The sequence below is a fragment of the Capricornis sumatraensis genome, chromosome 1 (assembly GCF_032405125.1).
Source record: "Capricornis sumatraensis isolate serow.1 chromosome 1, serow.2, whole genome shotgun sequence".
NCBI lineage: Eukaryota > Metazoa > Chordata > Mammalia > Artiodactyla > Bovidae > Capricornis > Capricornis sumatraensis.
Genome location: NC_091069.1, coordinates 162480328 through 162502909, shown reverse-complemented (window position 1 = coordinate 162502909; position 22582 = coordinate 162480328). Strand labels below are relative to the sequence as shown.

The following is a 22582-nucleotide window of genomic DNA, read 5'->3' as shown; positions in this document are numbered from 1 at the left end:
AATGAAACAAGACTGACCATGAATGGATAATAACTGAAGCAGGTACATGAACATTCATTTCATTATTCTGTCTTAGTTTTGCATATTTTAAAATAATTTTTTAAAAAAGTCAAAGCCTCTAGGTTTTGTTACCTCTAACTTTTAGATCAAACTATCCCTTCAAGGCTAGGTTTTTCCTGAGATATTTCTCATAGCTGAGACTGTGAAAATTGGGGTATCATGTCTATATAGAAATATTATGCATGAAAGGGAATGAGGTCTTGAATTAGTCTCAAGTTTTGAGAATAACTTACACTTTACTAAACTTTCACTAGGTTTCATCCACAGTACCCAGCTAGAATAAACAGCTATTTGGTTGGCCAAAAAGTTCATTCTCGTTTTTTCTGCAACATCTTACAGAAAAATATAAATGAGCCTTGTGGCCAACCCAAGGCAAGTGAAATAAAATATCACAAAACTGAATCGTTTTATCTTTAGAAATTGAAATGAACATGATAAAACTATTATCAAGGTTCAAGAAAAGAAATGATCCCAAGCGTAGGTATATAGCAAAAGCTTTTGTAAGCAATTCTTGGTTTTAAGCTCTTGATGGAAATCTATCACTACTCAATTCAAAGTAGACACACTTTTTTTAAAAAACAGTGCTTATTGGAATATAACAGAAGAAAACAAATGCATTAATAGAAACAATCTAAAGACAGAAAAGTTCGTATATTTTGTACACTACTCAATGATTCTTTTGTGCATGAATTTTTATTGGTATAATAAGAACGAAATCAAACTTAATTCAGTCAAATTGTATGTTATTTGGGGGAAAAAAAACTGTGCTGCTTGCTCTAAAATAGTTTAAAGTTTAGAGGAAAAGTGTATCATAATTTTATTTTGGTTTAAGTATTTTGGGCTTTCAAGTTTTTTTTATTTTTTTTGTATACACCATGCAGCATGTGAGGGCATGTGCAATCTTAGTTCTCTGACCAAGGACTGAACTCAAGCCCTCTGAAGTAGAAGCACAGAGTCGAAACCACTGGCTTGGCCAGGGAGTCCCTGTGTTAAAATTTTAAAGGTCAGAAATAAGGAACAAGGAGAAGAATAAGAATCAATGTTATTCCTACTTGAAGCAGCTACTAAGCTATACGGTAAAAACACTAAATGCCAACTTAAAAAATATCTTATGGAATTTGTTAATTCCAAACTGAAAGTCAATATATAAAAAAACTGATGTCAAAGTCACAGCAAAACACTTAAAACATTTTAACTGCTAGGGCTAAAGAGATAAGACAATTTATGACTGTGGGGAATGTTACTGATTATATGTATATATGAGATAGGAATTCTATGATTAATTAAAAGTAAATTTTATAATGGTTAACATACGCAAATGGTTCCTCAAATTTTATTTAACTGTATCCTTTACCTGGTACGGTTTTGTTTGGAAAGAGACATTAATTCATTTCTAATTCCACAAAACATCATTAATTAAAGGGAACTAGGTTACAGAGACATACATACAAACACACACACTCTCTCTCTCTCTCTCTCTGAGAACAAAGAAGGTAATCCATAACCACAGGTTCGTTACAGAAATATGCCTCTAAAGAATTTTTTTAAAAAAACTTTTATTTAAAGATTGTTGCGCAGCTATTGGGGCTACCACTGGATAAGTAACTTGATTAAAAAAAAAATCCCTGGTACAAATAAAAATTAAATATATCCCAACATACCAAAAATTTAAGAAAGGAGCTTTTTATGGATGATACATCAACAAGTAAATAAGAAAAACAATTCAATCTATAAATAATTCCCGTTAAAATTAAAAAATCAATATGGGTACCAGTTCTTTCTTATACTTTACATTGATTACTTCCACACATTAATAACTTCTTGTTCATACATTTGTTTTTAGCAGTATTTACCAAAAGCAAAATCAAACTCAAATCAGATGTTTTTACATCTAATATTGCTACATTTCTCTCAATTTTTGCATGTATACATTATACTTCCTACAGCCTCCTGTGCTAAACATTCAGCCAGAGATACCATTATAAAATTTTCCTATTTATGGCTATCAGAAGCAATACTACTACTGAAAAAGCTTAATGATTTCTTTAATGTTAGACTTATCAAATGGAAACCTTTCAGGCACATGGTAAAATACTAAATCTTTCAACTATAAAGTACTTCTCAAATATCACTTTTAAAGTTAACCCCTATATCCTATTAAAGTTTCAAGACATTTCAATAAAAATGGAAAAAAAGGGAAAAAGAGTTGAATTAATCTCCACTGTGCAAGTATTTTAACCAGTGTGAAAGAAAACCCTAAAGTGAATACAAAAATGAAAAACCAGCCCAAATATAAAGATAATAAATATAAACATGGCCAAAATATAGTAAAACTATTCTGCCATCTTTTCCAAGAAGAGAGTAGGAATTCAACTCATCAGTCAACTGTGTACATTACTGATATTCAAAATTAATTTAACAAAATGTTTATTAATATGACTATGCTTACAAACAAGTCTCTATGTACAGTAAACATACATAAAGTTCTAATAAACAACAGTGCAATGCTTCAGAAAGTCTTAAGCATTAGTCGTAGATTCTTAACATTCTGAAGTCTTTCAGCTTGCTAAATGCTTTGGATTAAGGATAGAGAATATATCAAATACTCACTTGCAGTTTTCCATGTCACCCTCTACTGCCAAAAACAAAACAAACCAGCAAAATCTAAACAAAAAGCCCTAACCACACAATGACCACAATTTAAAAGGAAATTCACGATTACTAAGTAGATATTTATACTTTTAAAACACAGCTCCTGAAACACTGCTAACTTCTTTCAGATCAGACTCAAATAGAGATTTGTATGATATTCTAAATGGGATTACTCTTCTCAAATTCATAGAGCACTTCAAATCACTGTTCCAAAGATGAGATTTTGATTAAAAAAAATAAAGAGGCACAAGTTTACATCTTCCAAAGAAAAAAAGCTTTAGACTCATCTTTCTATGGCCATATCATTGCTAACATTTAAATTAAAAGTCATTTCAATCATAGAGTATTATCAAGAAAATTTTTCTTTCAATGATCTGGATCAAAGAGTCTTAATATTTGCCAGTGGTAAGCTATATTTAAAACAAATAGTTTCAACAAGACATCAGCGAATTTTATGTAACTGTATCCTTAACCAATACTTTACTGTTATACTAAGCTTTTGAGGGAGAGAAAAGAAAATAGATTTCAAACTTCCACAAAATACTGCTAGTTAAAATAAACTAAGTTATGATCATCGAGATTAAAGCCTTCACTACTTGCAAAATTCTATGAACATGTTAGAACTTTGCTTTATAAAAATATTTTTTTTTAAGATCTGATGAGGATTGAGAAGGGGTAGGTTGAGAAGGCAAAAAAAAAAAAAGTAACTACTTTGTCTTTATTAACAAAATAAGTCAATTTACGGTTCTCCTACAAACTTCTATTTCAATTCCATGGCAAAACACCTAAAGGCAATTCTACAGTCCTTTTTTCAAATGAATCAACAGGAAAAACATACACTACAGGCTAAAAAATAGTTGTCATTATTATAGTTGTATAGAATCCCACTGCCGAAGCAATTTAATTACCTCACAAAGAAGATCCACATTTGAAGATTTAGGAAAGATTTCTTTTGCAAAAGATGCATGATTTTTGGAAAGAATAAACTTAATTATGTTAAAATCAAAACAAAAAACCTCATGATGTTTCCAGTTTTAATTGGAAAAACAAAAATCTTGAAACACATACAAACATTTAGGAGAAAAGAGGGGATGGTTTGACAACATCCATCAGCAAGTGTTAGTGACTGGTTCTATAACTAAGATTTTTTTTCTTGTTAAATCTCAAATTTCCAAGTTTATCCTATTTTTCCTATATATATTTACCCGTTTGAACAACATCAATAAGTGACTAAAACAAGATGGTCCAGCACATTCTTTGCACAGATTCCTGTCTGAAACATGTCATATTTTTTAAAAAATGGTACTCCAATGCTTGCTTGCTTGTTTACATGGTTTTCCATATAGTGAAATGCCCTCTCTACATTCTATTAAACTATGTACCATCTTCTCATTATTATTATATTTAGCACATAAAGCATTAAAACAAAACTACCACTTCATGTACCAATGTTTGCATGACAATATAAGCACTGTCTTCCAGAGATGAAAAAAAATTGTAATAATTATCATGTTTAAAAGGCATGTTTTTATTACTCTTAAATGTATTTTGGACAAAAATACTGATCAGCTAATTATGCTCTTCCACACATCATGTTCACTGAGTTTACTACCACAGTTTTTAGTGCAACAAAATACCTTTGAAAAGCCACTCTACAGTAATTATGGCAAGGCTCATTAAAATGCAGAGGTAAAGATTCCATTTGTATAGAAACATAGAAAACAATGTTTGAAAAGAAAAGGTGTTTTATCAGGCTGAATTTTTTGTATACTAAAAATATATATAAACATTTCTTGAATTACTTTTATACTCAATTTAGATGTAATATCATTTAGTGGTGATAAATTTTGAGAGGTATATGTTCAATAAACATTATACTTGAGATTATATAGTCTTAGGTAAACATTTAATACACAATGCCAAGGTAGTTTCCTTTTTTTTTGTTTCTTTTAATTTTTGTACCAAAAAGTCATACATTTAATGTTGACATTTCTTCTTACCTGTGTGCCTCAGAACAATAAAGTACTCTGCATTAAAATTTAAATCTTGAGACAGTAGTATAGCATTGAAAAAAAATTGTAAAGCAGCTCAGATACATTGAACCCAGATTTTACATTTCCATTTGTCAAATCAGAATATAAAAAGTAAGCTTGAAAATCAAGTTGAAAAAGCTTATTCTTCCCCCAAGAAAAAGTATGAACAATCTGAAAATGATCAACTAGTATGAATGAAACATTGTACATTAAGTCATATTTAGTGGTTGCTAAACATACCACTCCCTCCTGGAAATTACGGAACCATCTACATGTGAAACTAAGTCATCTTCATTTTCGTCATACTGTTCATCACTGACGAACTTCATTCCCATTTTTAGATCTTCATAATAATCCATTGGTCTTTCAAACCTATTCAGATTTTCTACATTGTTCCACTGTGTTTTTTCAGGCTCTTCTAAATAGTCTTTCCGTATTAGATTGTTCACTGGATTTTTGTTTTCTTTTTTTACACTGTCTGGGTAAGAATCAAGCTCATCTTGCTGAAGAACATCTATTTGTGATTCTTTTTGCATATCTGATGGTGGAATGTAGTTCTTGGCAAAGTAGTCTCCACGAAACGTCCGTCTTCTCCTATAGCAGAATATTCCAGCCAAAACACTTACAAGTACTATGAAGAGAGCCCCACCCACTACACTAGCAATGATCGTGCCGATTGTGTCATCCTTAATTGTTGCCAAAGTTGACAATGGGAAGGGCAATTTTTTTGGTTCTGTTGCTAGATCCTCGAAGTCAGCAGTTGAGGGATGCCACTGAATTGTAGGCTGAAGGGTGGTAGTAGTAGGAGGATCTAATGGAAAAAGTAAAGATAGACAAGACACAGAAAGGCAAAGAATGTCAATGCAGGCTGATTCAGCAGCAAGTTGAAAAGACAGCACAGTTAATGAAAATATATTCATAGTAACAATAGTTTTTCATTCTTAATTTAAGATCAGAGGGTAGTGATACTTCTATACATATATATTTTTTAATAACAAAACCGACACTAAGTCAGTTACCAATCACATAAGGGAAGTGAAAAATTAGGCATGGTGTAAATCCTAAATTTTCTATTCCAAGTTTAAGCACAATACTGTACTCTAAGAAAAATATTTTTTTTTAATGAAGAGTATTATTTAAATGTTATATATATACTATACAGCTGGCTTAAGAATTATCATTATCAAAAAACTAAATCAAATCATTCAAATGTACATTTTCTTAGCCAGTACATTAGCAAAAGGAAGTAACAGAATAATAAAGTAAAAGAATGAAAAAAATTCAAGTGTATTTTCTAAATATCCATCTTTACCTAGTAAAGTTAATCTTTATTAAGAAGTGAACTTATCTTTAAAAGAATGAAAAACTATAGATTGTTAAGTGGCCATAGTATAAGCTGTTGGCTTAATAATTCTCTCAAAAATATTTTCCTTAAATAAAGAAAATGCTTTAAATTTTAGAAAGCATGTATGCAGTATATACCATTATTTAGTGATTAAAAAACCAAAAGTACATATTTATACTATGTTAGCCAATCATGGGCTATTATCAAATGAGACTAACAGACAAAGAAAAGCATGTTATAAAGTATTATAAAAAATCATCATCATGTCTATATCCCATGGGTAAGATATCTGAACATTTAGGAAATTTGAGAAATTTCAACCATATCTGCAAAATTCAATGTCACACTGCTTTAGGATGGAGTCTCAAAAAGAGCAGCTAATATTTTAGAGAGAACATTCTAATGATACTTAAATATTAGATGCAAATGACCCTGTGTATTGCCATTAGATTATAGAGTAAATAGCCATTAATATTAAAAAGCAACTAAACATAAATAGTAAAAAATAAAGATTGGTTAATTATCAATTAAGTGGTATTTGCAGATCATGTTACACAAAATGCTAGAGTTTGAAGAAAGGATGAGTTTAAAATTCTTGAATTTCTTCATTGATTAAAAAAATGATCCAAATGATAATCTCCTATAATTATTTTTTAAATGAGTGGTACTGACAGAGCTTTTAAAAAGTGATTGTTAGAAAAATACTAAATCTACATGGGGTAAGTTATTCTAAAATTACAAGCTAAAGAAAAATACTTACTGAAACAGGTTTCATCACGGAATGCCATATGTACAGAATGTGGTAAAAATTTAGCAAATACAGTATAAAATGTAACAAGTACATTATAAGTAATTTCCTATGAGTGTAAACCAATATAACAGGCAATCCAGTCAAGTACCTTGAAGTGAATATTATTTATCATAGTATATGTAAGTGAATCAACAAAGAGTTTCAATTTGTGAGAACATAATCACTACCTGAATAAATTCAATCTTAAAATTGTGGAACAGTAGGATCATTTGCACTATAAAAGTAGTAAAGCCTCATATAATTCAATCCAACCTCACAGAACCAGGATATTAAAAATTAATCATTTATAAGATAACTCATGTATTTTCTGAGGAGGACTAATGGAAAAGTTTTACGTATTCGATGCCGTCTTTATAATGATTACCAAAGAAAAAAGTATTATAATAAACGGGCATCAGCAGGTTTAAACAAAAACACAAATTACCTAATTAATGATTTAAAATTCTAAGTTTGTGATAGCTCTTAATGAAATGGTATTTTTCTCAGAATAGTACACCTGCATTCTCACCAAACATAAGATATATAACTGTACATTTTTATGAAGTATTCTTTAAAAAACCACCAACATTTATTTCTACTTGCAATGTTCTTTATGTAAACACAAATGGACATCTACTGTTTATTTAACTGAGATTCAACAAAATACAGCTTTCTTAAAATCTAACTACAAAAAAAAAGTAACCCTCCCCAAAATCTATTTAAAACTCTTAGTCAGTGGTTTTAGAATCTTTTTTTAACCTACCATCTCAACTATTAAAAAAAAAATGAAAAAACAGAATAGCCTCACTATCAATAAATTCCATGAAAAAGGGACTTTTACTAAACTTTATATTTTGTATCTTAACCAACAGACAGACATATGATTCACAGACATTTATTCCTGCTTTCCAATTTTGCTCTACTCCAAGATAATTACAATGAGAGTCATATTTGTGAAATGAGGCAACTAACAGCTACTTATTTATCAAGATTTAGAAATCCTTCCCAGCAGCATTCTGTATTAATGCAGGTTTTTTAAAATATTCTTTGCTAAATGTGATAAATAAACATATAACAAATGTAATAAACTAGTAGATTCTGAGTTCTCCATATCCAACTTCTCAACTTCCCTTGAGTCCTGCCAAATAGGAAAACAAACAGTCCACCAAAACCTCTGTAGCTATGTTTTAGCCTAATAATTACTATGTTAAAAATGGAATGAATTGGTTCCTTTTTCTTTCAGACTACTTAAATCGTGAAATAAACAAAATCTATAAACATTAAAATTTAAGGACTGCTAAGTGTGTTTAATATGTCTGGATCAAATCAATTTGATTTGAAATTCAAGATCTGCACAGGAATATACTTTGATTTTTTTAAGGCATGAGGGAACTTAAGTGATACAAGAAAATTTGCTTCTCTATTCTCAGAGAAGTAAGAGGTATCAGGAGAAAAGACCCACCTCAAAAGCAACTAGAAAAACACAATTTCATACAGTCAGTTAGTATTGGACAGAGTCATTGTACCATGATGAGTAATAACTAAAGCTGTGTATTGAAATCTTGGATCCTGAATATACAGAAATTATGCCAATGTGGGAAAATGTATAACAAAATTTCAAATAACTTCTCTCAGAGCTAATAATTCTATTCTGGGTTACCTTTTAGTCTCCAGTCATATGATATACTCATTTTACAAATATCTTAAAAAATCAGTAATGAAATTTTAAAATATACATTTTATTTTTGAGATAAAAATGTTGTCCTGGAGAAAAACAAGAACATATAACTCACAATGAAAAAAGACTAACTTTCTGATCATTCACTGTGTAAGTTATGGGCTTTTATTGTGATAAAAGCCTACTAGTAGACCTTAATAGCCATTTTGGAAAGGGAATTTATATCTAAGATACTAGATAAAAGTAAGAAGCTCTTAGCAGAGTTCACTAAACTCAGCATGGTATACTGTATTAAAGACTATGGATAGAAAAGTAAAGTCTAATTCCTGATGATTACTTAAAGAAAACCATCTCATATAATGCCATCTTTTTCTGCAGTATTTAGTGGTAATTAATTTGATTTTTCATATTTACTCAAAATGTTGTTTCCACTCTTATAAGACTTGGTAGAAGTTGATTTTAAAATGTGTGAAGTTATCATCAGCGTTACATTAGGACTTTTGCCAAAAAAATAAAATTACATAAAGGCAGATTCTCAGTTTTTTATTCTTTCCTGTTTTCTTCTTAAATGTATTCATGCACGCAACAGAAGTTTCCTGAACACTTGTTATGTGTTAAATATTGCTGCAATTGGTCAGAATATAGTATTGATTAAAGCAGACAACAATCTTGCGTTCAAGAACATATGTTCCAGTGGGGATAAAAACAGGCACGCATATAAATAAAACCAAATATGTAGTCTATCACGTGGTAATATGTACCACAGAGAAAAAAATAAGGCAGAGAGATGGAAGACAGACAGTAGTAAAGGGGTGAGAAGAGAGGAGTTTCAATTTTAAATACAGTTGTGAAGGTGATATATGAGCAAACACTTAAAGGAAGTGAGGGAAAGAGGTATGAATATATCTGAAGAGTATTCTCAGCAGCGGAAACAGCAGAGGCAATGATTCTGAAATGTACCTATTGGGTTCAATCACAGCAAACTGGCTGGTATGACTGAAGCCAAGCAAGCAAGAGCTATTAATAAGAGGTGAGCTCAAACAGACAATCTAGCACCAGAGCATGTACAGAGCTCACAAATCACTGTAAACATCTGGTTTTCACTGTGGGCAAAATGGGAAGTCCATGACAAGTTTGAAGTAGAGGACTGACGTGATCCGGCATGTCCTTTAAAAGGGTTAATCTGGCTGCTCAATTGATGACAGGAAGAGCAGGAATATTAAATGACTCTTCTATAGAGAAGCAAGGGTTGCTGATGGTTTGTGCCAGAATACTGGCAAAGGAAGTAGAGAATTGGTAAGGTTTTGTATATAACATAATGAGAAAGTTCAGACCAATTTGTTGATGGATGGGGTGTGGTACGAGAAAAAAAATCAAAATCAAGAATAAGTATAAAGGATTTCATGCCCTGAGCAAACGTACTGACAGAGATACCAATAACTAAAAGACAAACAAAGACTACTAGAGGAAGAGATTTCATGGCAAAAAGCATAAGAAAGATGAGGAACTCAGTATAGTTTGAATGCAAACTATACTTCTACATATAAGGGGCTGTGTGTGTGTGCTAAGTTGCTTCAGTTGTGTAAGACTCTGCGACCCTATGGACTATACCCTGCCAGGTTCCTCTGACCATGGGATTTTCCAGGCAAGGAACTGGAATGGGTTGCCATGTCCTCCTACAGGTGATCTTCCCAATCCAGCAATCGAACCCACATCTCCTACATCTCCTGCATTAGCGGGCGGGTTCTTTACCTCTAGTGGCACCACAGAAGCCCCCATAAGGGGTTAATGGTCACTAATAGACAGTGGGACACACAAGTAACCAGTACTGGGAAATGGACCCAGAATACCAAGGATATAATTTTGGCAAATCACCAATTGATAAGATGCTAAAATTGAGCCTTGATATTTAAAAGATTACAAAATTAGAACACATTGAGCCTAGGATTTATAAGTAATATCCCATAACAAATTTTGTACAACAGAAATATTAAGTATGCAGTCCTTAGGTAACTACATTTAAAATATGGATTTCCTGTGGCTTCAAAGTTCTTTTCTTTTTTAACAAAAAACGTCTAAGGGAAGGAAATAAGACTAATACACTAATACATTTATATCAAAGCACTGCTACTGGCAGGAAAGACTAGGTAGAGATGCACAAAACTCTAAACTGCTTGTGAGATACATGCAAGAAAAAAAAACTTCTGTCCCTACCATGTGCCACGCACTAAGTGCTAAGAACACAATAATAAAGCAAATGCAGATTGTTTAAACATGAGGACAGATAATACGTAAATAAGTAAGTATACAACTACAAACTGTGATAAATACCATGCAAAATAATATGGGGAACTGTTCTTAGATTAAGAGATCACAGAGGACAAAGAATGTGACATTAATGCAAGCTTAAAATTTCTCTAAAATCATGCAAAAGAATCTGAAAAAGAATATATATATGCACATATATAAAACTGAATCACTTTGCTGTACATTCGAAACATTGTAAATTTAGTTCAATTTCAAAAAATTTAGTTTTAGACTGAACAGAGATAAAACTCTTAATACCTATTATCAAATTACTATACAAACCTGTATTTCTCAAGGTTCTCTTCCTTTTTCCTCTCATTTTCCATGTTAGAAATAAAGATTACTACATTCTTATAGTCAAGGAGATGCTTAAATTTTTATATCATCTTTATAAATAAGCATTCTACTGATAATCTGTTGTTTATAGCCACACCCAGGAAAAATGTACTTTTAGCTCCAACTATGTTTTGTAAAAACCCAAATTTATACTCAAACTGATGAAAACATTCACAGTGAAACAAATGAAATGCATAAAATCTAAGTTCTTAGTGGCTTATGGACCAACCAGAAAAAACATCTTATATTTTTTGATCGGCACATTTTCAGTAGCATGCCCACTTCACCTCTTAGTAACTCAATAAGGCATAATCTCATATTGAGTGATGATGATATTTAATAAGAAAGGTCATCAAAATGGATATTTTATTTATTAAAGACACTTGTGTGCAGAATAGCTGCCAAAAGCAAACAAAAAATCCCCTATTTATTTCTGGTATAAATACAAAAGAATCTAGAAAGGTACAGACTATATGTAATATTATAACTGAAAAATCAGCTATATGCATAGGTCTTAAAATGTATATGAAGTTACTGTGTAGACATTTTGACAATTTTTAAGTCATGGAATGCTACTTTATATATGAATTTCAGGTAGAGTTACTTTATCACATCTCTTTTAGATTATTTGGAAAACCTTACACTGAGGAATACGTATCTTCACAAGTACAAATTACTGCCTCCATCACAGTGCTACTGTTATTACTGTTGTTATAGAAATAATCTACATAATTTATTTCGTGAGTAGATAGTAACTTACCTGAAATATAGATGACCTTTTGATCACTTCTTTGGCCAAGCGAATTGGTCACTTTACAGACATAAACACCAGAATAATTGAAAGTCAGTGGATGGACAAAATGAAGAGTGTTGTCTGAAGCCAATAAACCATCAGGCCACTGTCCATCTAACCTAGATTTAAAAAAACATGAAATTAAATACCTTCAGATTCTATTCACTGACAACTATTTAAGTAAGATATTACACTTTCCAGTTGTTAGAGAAAGAATCAGCATCCTTTAGGTAAAATTCACTATGAAATAAAAGCATGTAAGTTATGAATTTTCATTTTAGTAGAGATGAACCAACAGATAAAGAACACCCATTTAGAACACCCATTCTTTCAAAATATCAAGTCATATAAGTAAAACTAGGCTAACATATTAGAGGGAATAGGAGAGAAGGAGAGAAAAAAATTATTGATTTTTAAAGAATTATATTCAGAAAACTGGAAAATTAGAAGTATTTAAAAACATACCCATAAGTCTTAAAAGAATTAAAATAATTCTCAGTGAATTATGAATCCATACATGATGTATCTATAATTTTCATAGTGAAAGTCATCACTTTAGTACATGATAATATTTTAGCACCTTCTGTAACATATTTAAAGAGTAACATTTAATATTGAGCAAATAAATTTATACTGTACTATATTCCAAAGATGGTTAACTTCTAAGGCACCAACAAGGGTCTTCTTACAAAATAATTTTATTCATAAAGTAGGCATCTGTGACAGTAAAAACCAAGGCATCTTTGCTATCAATAATAACTCTTTTAAAATGATTTTTATACTAATTAGGCTAAAAAGTTCTATCTGGTGTACACATTACTCTATGAAGTATAATAGGAATAAAATTTCACTGTAAGAACTCTAAAGCTATTCATTGCAATGGAACTAAATGTAAACTGTTTTACATCATTTTTCCATGTTAGGGTATATCCCACTGTGGAGTGAGGAGGAACCAATTAAGTCTTTATTTTGAAAGTGTTTTTTCAGCCCATAAATTATTTTTATTAAGATAAGATAAAAAGTGAAGTAAACCCAGGTACTCAACTAGTACTATAGTTTGAGTTAAGCAGATTTTCAAAGTTCATTTACTCATTCACTCAGTCACCCATTATTTAATTATTAAGAACTTAACCATTTACCATACTCTGCTCTGCTAGTGTTCCCGAAATGCACAAGAAAGAAAGATCTGGTCCTTGTTTTCAGTGATCTAAGCACATTAGTAGACCAACTAATTAACAAAGGAAGTAAGAACAAAAAACACTGAAAAGGTACAAAGAAACAAATCAACACTAGAGACAGGATTTTGTTCTGTGATCCAAACAACCAATAAAACCTTTTAGAGTTGCTATGCGGAGAAGGCAATGGCACCCCACTCCAGTACTCTTGCCTGGAAAATCCCATGGACGGAGGAGCCTGGTGGGCTGCAGTCCATGGGGTCGCTAAGAGTCGGACACAACTGAGCAACTTCACTTTCACTTTTCACTTTCATGCATTGGGGAAGGAAATGGCAACCCACTCCAGTGTTCTTGCCTGGAGAATCCCAGGGAAGGGGGAGCCTGGCGGGCTGCCATCTATGGGGTCACACAGAGTTGGACACGACTGAAGCGACTTAGCAGCAGCAGCAGCAGCAGCAGCAGAGTTGCTGACTTAATTTAGCATTGAAGGGTAAAGGTAATATTCTTAAATTATTTAAAAAACAAAAACTTCATATTTTCTTCCTAAGAGGACCTTGGAAAGAACACTTTTACAAACATCAGCTTTCAAAAGGTGAACTCTTTCTCTAGAAGTACAAGAATGAATATGAAGTCTATGTATCTTACCAATTAGCTCTGTACTTTGGGCCCTAAATTCTAATCCCTTTAATTCTGAGAAATATAAAAATGGCTTATAATCTTTTAAAGGTGCTTATTCAAATAAGCTAGAAAAATATAAATACCATATTAAACTCACAACAAAGGACATGCTAAACACCTTACAGGCTCTTGTACCTACACTACATGGTTTAGATTCATCAGCTTTACCCTCACAAAAACTCTGTGGAGTACTATTACCAATGAGGAAACAAAGGATCAGAAAGGTTAAATGATTTATTCAAAACACTGCTCCAAGTACAGACACTAAAATGAGAACTCAGAAGTGTATGACTGTCAGAAATACCCTATCACACATCTTAACCAATGCCTGCTTCCCACTTTGAAGAAAATGTGAATAGAAGGCCTTCACTACTTTAAAACTTTATCTTTGCTTAAAGACAACAGGTTAACCAAATATATTCTTTCTCTGATCCCACAAAATACCACCTAAAACAGGAGCAAAGGAATAAAAAAACTATTAAAGACCAACAAAGAGAAAGAGAAAAAGGAGGCAGAATTCATCATACAAGATGTATTAAAAACTTTTAGAAGACAGAAAACAGATAGGGAAAACAATATATGCATTAAGCCAGTGTTTCCCAGACAGAAGACAGATAAAAAGACAGAAGTAATTCTGTCTCCAGGGGACATCTCTTGTATACCTTGAAACAGTCTTTGTGGTCATAGCTCAGAGTAGGGAAAGTGTGTGGTACTGACTCTAGAGAAGCAAGGCCAGGGATGCCACTAAAATATCCTAATAGTCCACAAGACTGTCTCCAACAACAAAGATTTATCGAGCCCAAAATGTCAGGAGTGACAAGGTTGAAAAGCTCTGCTTTTGGCTGAAGAAGTCCTTGCAGGAGGCACATGAATAAGAATGCAGCCAATTTGGCCCAAAGAAGCCAAAGATCAGAGTCTGACCCACTGTACTGCAGAAGGCCAGTAAGGCAGAGGGCTACAAATAGGAGATTAGTTGAAAGCTGAAAAAAACAAAACAAAACCGACTCCACTCAACTCTGCACAGATACCAGGTATTCATGCTTTAGGCAAAATAATGAAGGTTAATTCATGAAAAAAAGAACTCCACTCTTCAATAAGTGGTATCTAAAGCTTCTTCAGGGAAATAACCTCTTCTATAGTAGAATCTACCCAATAAGTACTCTCCACTATAGAGAGTTTCCACTCAGCATTTTAATGCATCACTGTGAAATGAATGGACAACTGAGAAAATCAAGAAATATCTACAAAATAAGACCAAACAACAACAACAAAAGAACCTGGAAGAAAAAAGAAACAATATGTAAGAAACAGAAAAACTCTGCCAAGGAAATAACTCTAGTATCCCAATTTAGAAACCAGAAGATACATCCATAAAAGATGAAAAGGGTGCTATGAAAAAGAACAAAGAATAAGAAAACACTCTCAGAAACAGTGAAAATATCTCAAAAGAAAATTTTTAATCAATGGTGGGAAAAAAGCAAAGAAATCTTGGGAGAACAACAAAAATTATTTGAAAATTGAAAAAGACTGTTTAGTATACAATAAATAGGAATTCTATTATGAGCAATCAGAAAAAAAAAAAAAAAAAAACTAGGGGAAATAACCCAAAAAATAAAGGAAAAAAAAAGAGAGAGAGAGAGAGAGAAAAGAAGAATTTACAGGTAACAGATAAAATTCTCTAGATTGAAAAGGTGGGGTTGCGGGCTGGGGGGGCAAGGGTGGAAGTTTCAAATACTGAGAAATAAGAATGAAATCTCAGCAGAACAGTCTGAAATTTCACAAATAAAGAGAATTAAGGCTTGTCAGTAAACTACACAAGTAAAAAGAAGGAATTATTAACCTCAGGAGAAAAACAGCTTTAAAAAATAAAACAAAATTCTAGTATACTACTTAGTTCTCAGTAAATAATATTTATCTATTATAGGGAGGCAATGATTACACAATTTAAAGGCTGCTTAATGTCACTCTGGGAGCTGGTGATGGACAGGGAGGCCTGGCGTGCGGCAATTCATGGGGTCGCAGAGTCAGACAAGACTGAGCGACTGAATTGAACTGAACTGAATGTCACTGAGACTAGCTTAACTTCACTGGGATGATAAAGGGCAGGAATATGTATATGGGTATGTTTGTGAAGAGGTAGATATAAAACTGAATTTTCATTTTTATAGTAAGCCAATAGATAGTGTTAAAAATTAGTGGTTTAAGAAGTAAGTCTAAGACCTATGATGATAAATGCCAGGAGGAATTACTAAAGTTGCCAAGGTAGCCCCTGAGAGACAGAATTGAGGGGACTGGAAGGCGGGGAGAGGTGAAACCCAAAAACATGTGAAAGATTTCCAGCTATTACGGTCATCGTATATTACACTGATAAAAACAACTTCAAATATGCACTGAAGAACACTTTTGACTTTTAAATAATTCCTCTTTAGAACTATCAACATTATTACCTGCTCCACACAGATTTGAAGGGTGGTGGATTTGCATCAGCATTACATTTGAGATTAACACCTTTTCTTCCTACGAACCAGTTTCCATCATAGCCTGTTACTGAAACCTCAGGAGCATCTACAAAATAAATGCATTGTACAGCAGATTATCTTTTGGTAACAATAGATGCACTATACAATGATAAAGTATTAACAACTTTACAACTTCAGAAGCTGTGTACTTTCCTTCTCTCATACACATAAGAAATAAGCAATATAGTATTCAATCCCAAGTGGCTCAGTGGTAAAGAATCTGCCTGTCAAGCAGGAGACATGTGTTTGATCACTGGATCGGGAAGATCCCCTGGGGAAGGGAATGGCAACCCACTGCAGTATTTTTGCCTGGAAAACCTACCTCATGGACAGAGGAGCCCAGCAGGCTGTTACAGTCCATGGGGTTGCAAGGAGTCGGAAATGACTCAGCAACTGAACAACAACAAACTCAATAAACTCTGGGTAACTAAAATAAATGAATGAGTGGACAATGAGCACCAAACACTAGACAACTATAAGCATGTTGGACACTATGTAAGAATATTCATAAACTTGTAATCACCAAAAGCAAAATATGAGTCCTATTATGAAATATACAGAAGTAGATAAACAAAGAAAATACAGTAATCTGATGATGAGACATGGCATTTAAGCACAAAGTCACTACATAAAACTGTCTTTAAAGAAATGTTTAATGTGAAAGGAAATATGCCCTAAAATATATCAAGTTAATTATATATTAAGATAAATCATATTATAATTAATAATATCATACACTTACTATCCATAGGGCATGAGAGATATGACAAACTTTCTAAGACTATAATTACAACTAAAGTAAATTTTCTGAGGCCTCAACTGTTCCAAAACATGAACTTTTATCCATTCAATGTATCCAAAGGTCTTTTAGCATATGTACTACATAATTAAACGAGTAATTATCCACATCTAACATCAATATAAATGTATACTTTCAAACTGTGAATTCCAATACTAATCATTCACTGAACCATTATTCGTTTAGCTCCTATTAAGTGACAGGCACTGTTTTAGATATTTAGTATAGATAATCTGTATTTATAATACTTATGTTCTAATGTAACAGGGAAGATAATATTTTAGAAAATTTAACAAAAATCCATTATGAGGGCTAACAAGGAAAAATATAGAATGATACGAGAGAAGGTAAAGAAATGATACTTAAGTATGGTGCAGAGACCTTCCAACCTTCTGTGAGCTACACAAGTAAACTAGACAAAAAGCAGGCCAGACGGGAAGTTAGAGAGACCAGGTCAGTCTTTTAACTATGCAGGGAAGCCTGAAGTCAGTAAGGTTTACAAAAAACAGTGGCAAAAAGTTAAACTTCAAACAAGGTACAATTACCTTAATAATTTTAAAAGGCCTGCCTCACAAATACCAAGAATTAACATTTTTTTCTAATTTAATATTGGTAATAATTAATGTTGCTGAAAGAATAGTACAGATATCTGTGTGTTTATTTTCATCGGAGGATAAGATAGATATTAAAGTATCCTCAAAGAATACCTCTTAATTTTGAGATATGAATTTTGCATATAAGATTTTATCTCCTCAAACTTTGTTTACATGTTTAATAGGGCCTAATTAACAACAGCAAGAAAGAATAAGAATATTTTAGGTGTAGGCCAATAAAGTCTAAGCCGTAATTATAAAGTCTTACATCAGGAGAAATATTTTTATATTTTAAAATTGCATTTAAGCAAACAAAAAATAATAGTATACATAACTGATGAAAATTTCAGTCATTATTAGATACAGGGAAGATAAAATACATATAAAAAAACATTAATGGACTTACAATTGAATCTAAATTTTATAAGAAAAAAGAATAAGAGTATGTACAAGATAGAAAAATGAGGAGAAAAGGTACAGCCAGCCATCTTTATGAGTTCAGCTTCTGTGGATTCAACCAACTGTGGATGAAAAATAGTCAGGAAAAAAAAAAATTCTAGAAAAGTTCAAAAATAAAAACTTGAATTTGCTACATATCAGCAATTACTTCCATAGTATTTACATTGAATTTAAAGCTATTTACATAACATTTACATTGTAGTATGTATTATAAACAATCTACAGATGATTTAAAGAACATAGGATATGTATAGATTATATGCAAAGATATCCCATTTTACATAAAGGATTGGAGCATGCCTGGATTTTGGCATAAGCAGGAGTCTTGTAACCAACCCTTCACGGATACTGACAAATTACAATCAGAAGGGACTACTACTAGGACTGTATTTGCACTCAAGAATACAATGGCAATAAAATCCACATAAGATAGCTTCTCAAGTTTAACTCTATAAATGTTGAAAAAGATCCTTATAATTAATTTTCAAAACAATCACACGAAGTATAATGAATATGTGTAAATTAAAATTCCATGCATGTCATATCAAAAAAACAAAACAACAGAAAACAGAACATCTCCTTTAAAAACCTAGCTAGATTTATGATCTGTGCATGGATGGAAATGACACAAGAACCCAGAGACTTTTCATAATTTTATCTTTAACCTACTTAACTTTCATTATCTTTACTATAAGCTATCTGCATTTCTCTTGCTCAAATTTTGAAGTGCTACACAAAGAATTTAAAGTGAGAAACTTTATAAAAAGGGGAAAGTATATACACATATGTATCATATATATGACATCCATTTAGATATGTATCTCCACATAAATACACACATAAGAGAGCATCTCTTGAGAAAAAAAGCAGCACAGGATGGGCCAGTTTTTGACTCTTTGCGACCCCATGGACTGTAGCCTATCAGGCTCCTCTGTCCATGGGATTTTCCAGGCAAGATGCTGGAGTGGGTTGCCATTTCCTTCTCCAGGGGATCTTCCCCACCCAGGAATCAAACCCAGGTCTCCTGCATTGCAGGCAGACGCTTTACCGTGGGAGCCACCAGGGAAGCCCATTTATCTAAGATTACTATTATCCCAATGACCACTTTAATGTTTTACCTTTATGAGGATCTTAGAATGTCATCAACAAAATGTGACTACAAATAATATTGAAAGAACAAATTTTCCAGCTAATTAAAATGCATCTAGGAAATTAAAAATTCTTACTGAAAATATCAGGGGTAGCATTCATAAAAATGAACAACAGCTAAATTAATTGGATTGGAGAAGTAGCTGTTTTTCTCCAAGTACTGAACATTCTGAGGTACAAATTTCCACAATTCACCTAAGTCTAGCCTATTTTTAAGGTCTAAAAAAGACAAGGCTAAATAATTTTAAGTTAGACAGCAACTTTAATCATTGTCTTTGGTTAAATGAAATTTCCATAAAAAAATTTTTTTAATTAAGAAAAAATGTCAACAAAGAAAATTTGCAACAATATAGGAATACTACATATTCAAACTAAATACAATTTGATACAGAATTATGTTAGAGGAATAACATTAAAACACATAATGTTTAAAAAGCAAACATTATTATTTACTTACACTGTATATCTAATATGAAGGAATATCGGATGTCCTTTTCCAAGGCTGGATGTTTTACAACACAAGTAATTCTCCTTCCTTTGGCAAATCTGGTAGGAAAAAGCTTGTATTGGCTGACAATTGTTGCTGTTTCATTTGGAAAAGAAGTTGTAGTGGATTCCATTTCTCCAAGATCACCTTCCCAATCAATATGTGCAACTGGTTTTCCAGTGGCTGCGATACAAATGGCTGCTACTGTTTCATTTCCTCCATCAATTAAAGAATCTGGCCCTTTTATCAGGCTCACAGTAGGTTCAACTGTTTAAATTTTAAAAAATTAGTTACATTTCAATTAAGAGCATATTTATTCCTTCCAAGCCACATCTAGCCACATTTCATAAACTTAGGGACAACTGAACGTAAAATACACACACACTAAATGCCAACATCAAATGGATTCTTAGAACAAGAGAAGACTGAGTCAGGCCAACCTAGAAGCAAGACTTTATATAACCATCACAAAGATGGTTCTCCCTGCCCGGATAGAGATACACCTTTTTTTATAGGGACAAATGAGTTTCTTCCAAAGTTAACATATAAAAAAATAAATATGCGAACTTAATCATAATTTCCCTTAGGAGATTAAAGGTACTATTATTCTGAAATGGAAAATAAAAAAGCAGTTTTAATATATAATGCTTCAAGCTGTGGCAAAAATGCTTATATTTAAATTACAACTGTTAAAATATAGTGTCATTAACAGTTATGCTTACTGAAATGTACATGCTCCCTACCTTTATCTGATATAAGAAAGATCCTCAGCAGAAGTAACCTTCATGTTAGACCCTTTTAATCTACCCTCCACATATATGCTAGCAATCTCTTCAGATTTTCCAGTAAATTTCATATGCTCCTTTCTGTATAAATTTCTTAGTACTCACTTCATGTGTTCTTAGGCTCCAGCCTATAGTTTACTGTGTCCATTAAGTTTTTAACCTAATTGGTGCTGCTTCCTCTTTGGAAAAAAAACGATTTTGTAAGAAACATTTTCACTCATGTATCTTGGTATATTTTAAAAAATGTTTCCCTAGTTTTTCTCTTGTTTCTATGTTTATTTCCAACTTTACCAAGTAAGGCCAAAAAGCTTTCCAACCAATTTACTCTCATTCTTAGCACTTTGATTGGTCCCAACATACCCACTACAGTTGATACTGTCAGACTTCTCAGTGTCTGACAATCACATTGTAAGTATATAACAGCATATAATAGAGACCCCGTTTTTAACTTCTCAGATTATAAATGACACTAAGAACCTTGGCTTATTCATGAGCCCTCTGGGATTTTCCTGAAAATACCTTTTAAAGTCCGTTTTTTTTTTTCCTTACTGATTGGGGAGAGTCCATTTCTGATTATATGTGCAGTATCTTCTACCATTTAGGGCTTCTCTCATTATAGTGTGTTTTGATGAGCAGAAGTTTTTAATTCAAATGTATAAAATTTATCTGTTAATAGTTTTTTATATACAGGCACACCTCACTCCATTGTGCTTCACAGATATTGTATTATTCACAAATTGAAGGCTTCTGGTAACCCTGTATTGAGCAAATCTATTATCCTCATTTTTCCAACAGCATTTGCTCACTTCCTATCTCTTTGTCACATTTTGGTAATTCTCACAATATTTCAAGCTTTTTCATTATATTCTGTTTGTTATGATGATCTGTAATCTCAGATGTTACTACTGTAAAAAGATTAAAACTGGCTGAAGACTCAGATGATGGTAAGTATTTTTTAGCAATACAATAATTTTTTAGCTAAATTATATACATTGTTAAGACAATGCTATTGCACACTTAACAGACCACAGTGTAGCATAAACATAATCTTTATAACACTGAAACCAAAAAATTCATGTGACTGTTTTACTGTGATATTTACTTTATTGGTCTGGAGCCGAACCCACGTTATCTCCGAGATATGCTTGTACTAAGAATTACCTCTGTACTTCGAGGACAAATTACTATGTGAGATAAATATATATATAAATATATACACACACACATATACATTATATATACATATACATTATATAGATACACAGACATCATACACACACATACACACACATACATATATGGGCTTTGCTGGTAGCTTGGATGGTAAAGAATCTGCCTGCAATGAAGACCTGGTTTCAGTCTCTGGATGGAGAAGATTCCCTGGAGAAGGGAATTCTCCAAGTTTTTTGCCTGGAGAATCCCATGGACAGAGGAGCCTGACAGGCTATATAGTCCATGCGGGCACAGAGATGGACACGACTGACAGTCTCTTGTTCTCTGCAGAAATTCAATAGATTGACTTATCCCTTCAAATGGTAAGCACTATGGTTTCATAGTCTATATCAGATAACTCCAACACCTTACACAGGTCTTTTTCTCTTCTTGTTTGTGCTGGCTGCTTCTGGGGTCTTCTTTACTTGTATGCCTGGTCATTCAAGCAGATCATATGCCTGAATTTGAATAATTAAGGTAGAAATAATTTGAGGCTTAGAATACAGTACCTTTCTTCCAGAAAGGATCTTTCTTTTCTTCTGCTAAGCTAACTTCTAAGAACACTATTCAGCCCAGGATCTCAATTTCAGATTACTCAAGTGATATAAACCAAGCCTTAAAGTCTGCAATAAGGCTAGTTTACTGTGGATGAACTATTCTTCTGAAAATGTTAAGTTGCTGGGTACCAGGAGAATATAAGAAAAGTTATTAGACATTCCATCTTGAGAAGAC

The 22582-nt window shown here is 32.5% G+C and overlaps 1 protein-coding gene across 3 annotated transcripts in view; it reads right to left on the bottom strand.

Moving 5' to 3' along the window:
• Nucleotides 1-22582, bottom strand: part of NECTIN3 (nectin cell adhesion molecule 3) — a 111899-nt gene that overhangs the window by 42123 nt on the left and 47194 nt on the right. Inside the window, exons 3-6 of one of the 3 annotated variants that reach the window (XM_068969652.1) lie at nt 19824-20120; nt 16295-16412; nt 11962-12113; nt 3402-5556 (exon numbers count right to left, since the gene is read on the bottom strand). In XM_068969652.1, the coding sequence (XP_068825753.1) occupies nt 4976-5556; nt 11962-12113; nt 16295-16412; nt 19824-20120 (1148 nt within the window). In that variant the 3' untranslated portion in view covers nt 3402-4975. Of the gene's footprint in view, nt 1-3401; nt 5557-11961; nt 12114-16294; nt 16413-19823; nt 20121-22582 lie in introns of those variants that run through there. The other 2 variants (XM_068969654.1, XM_068969653.1) reach the window with 2 other exon arrangements.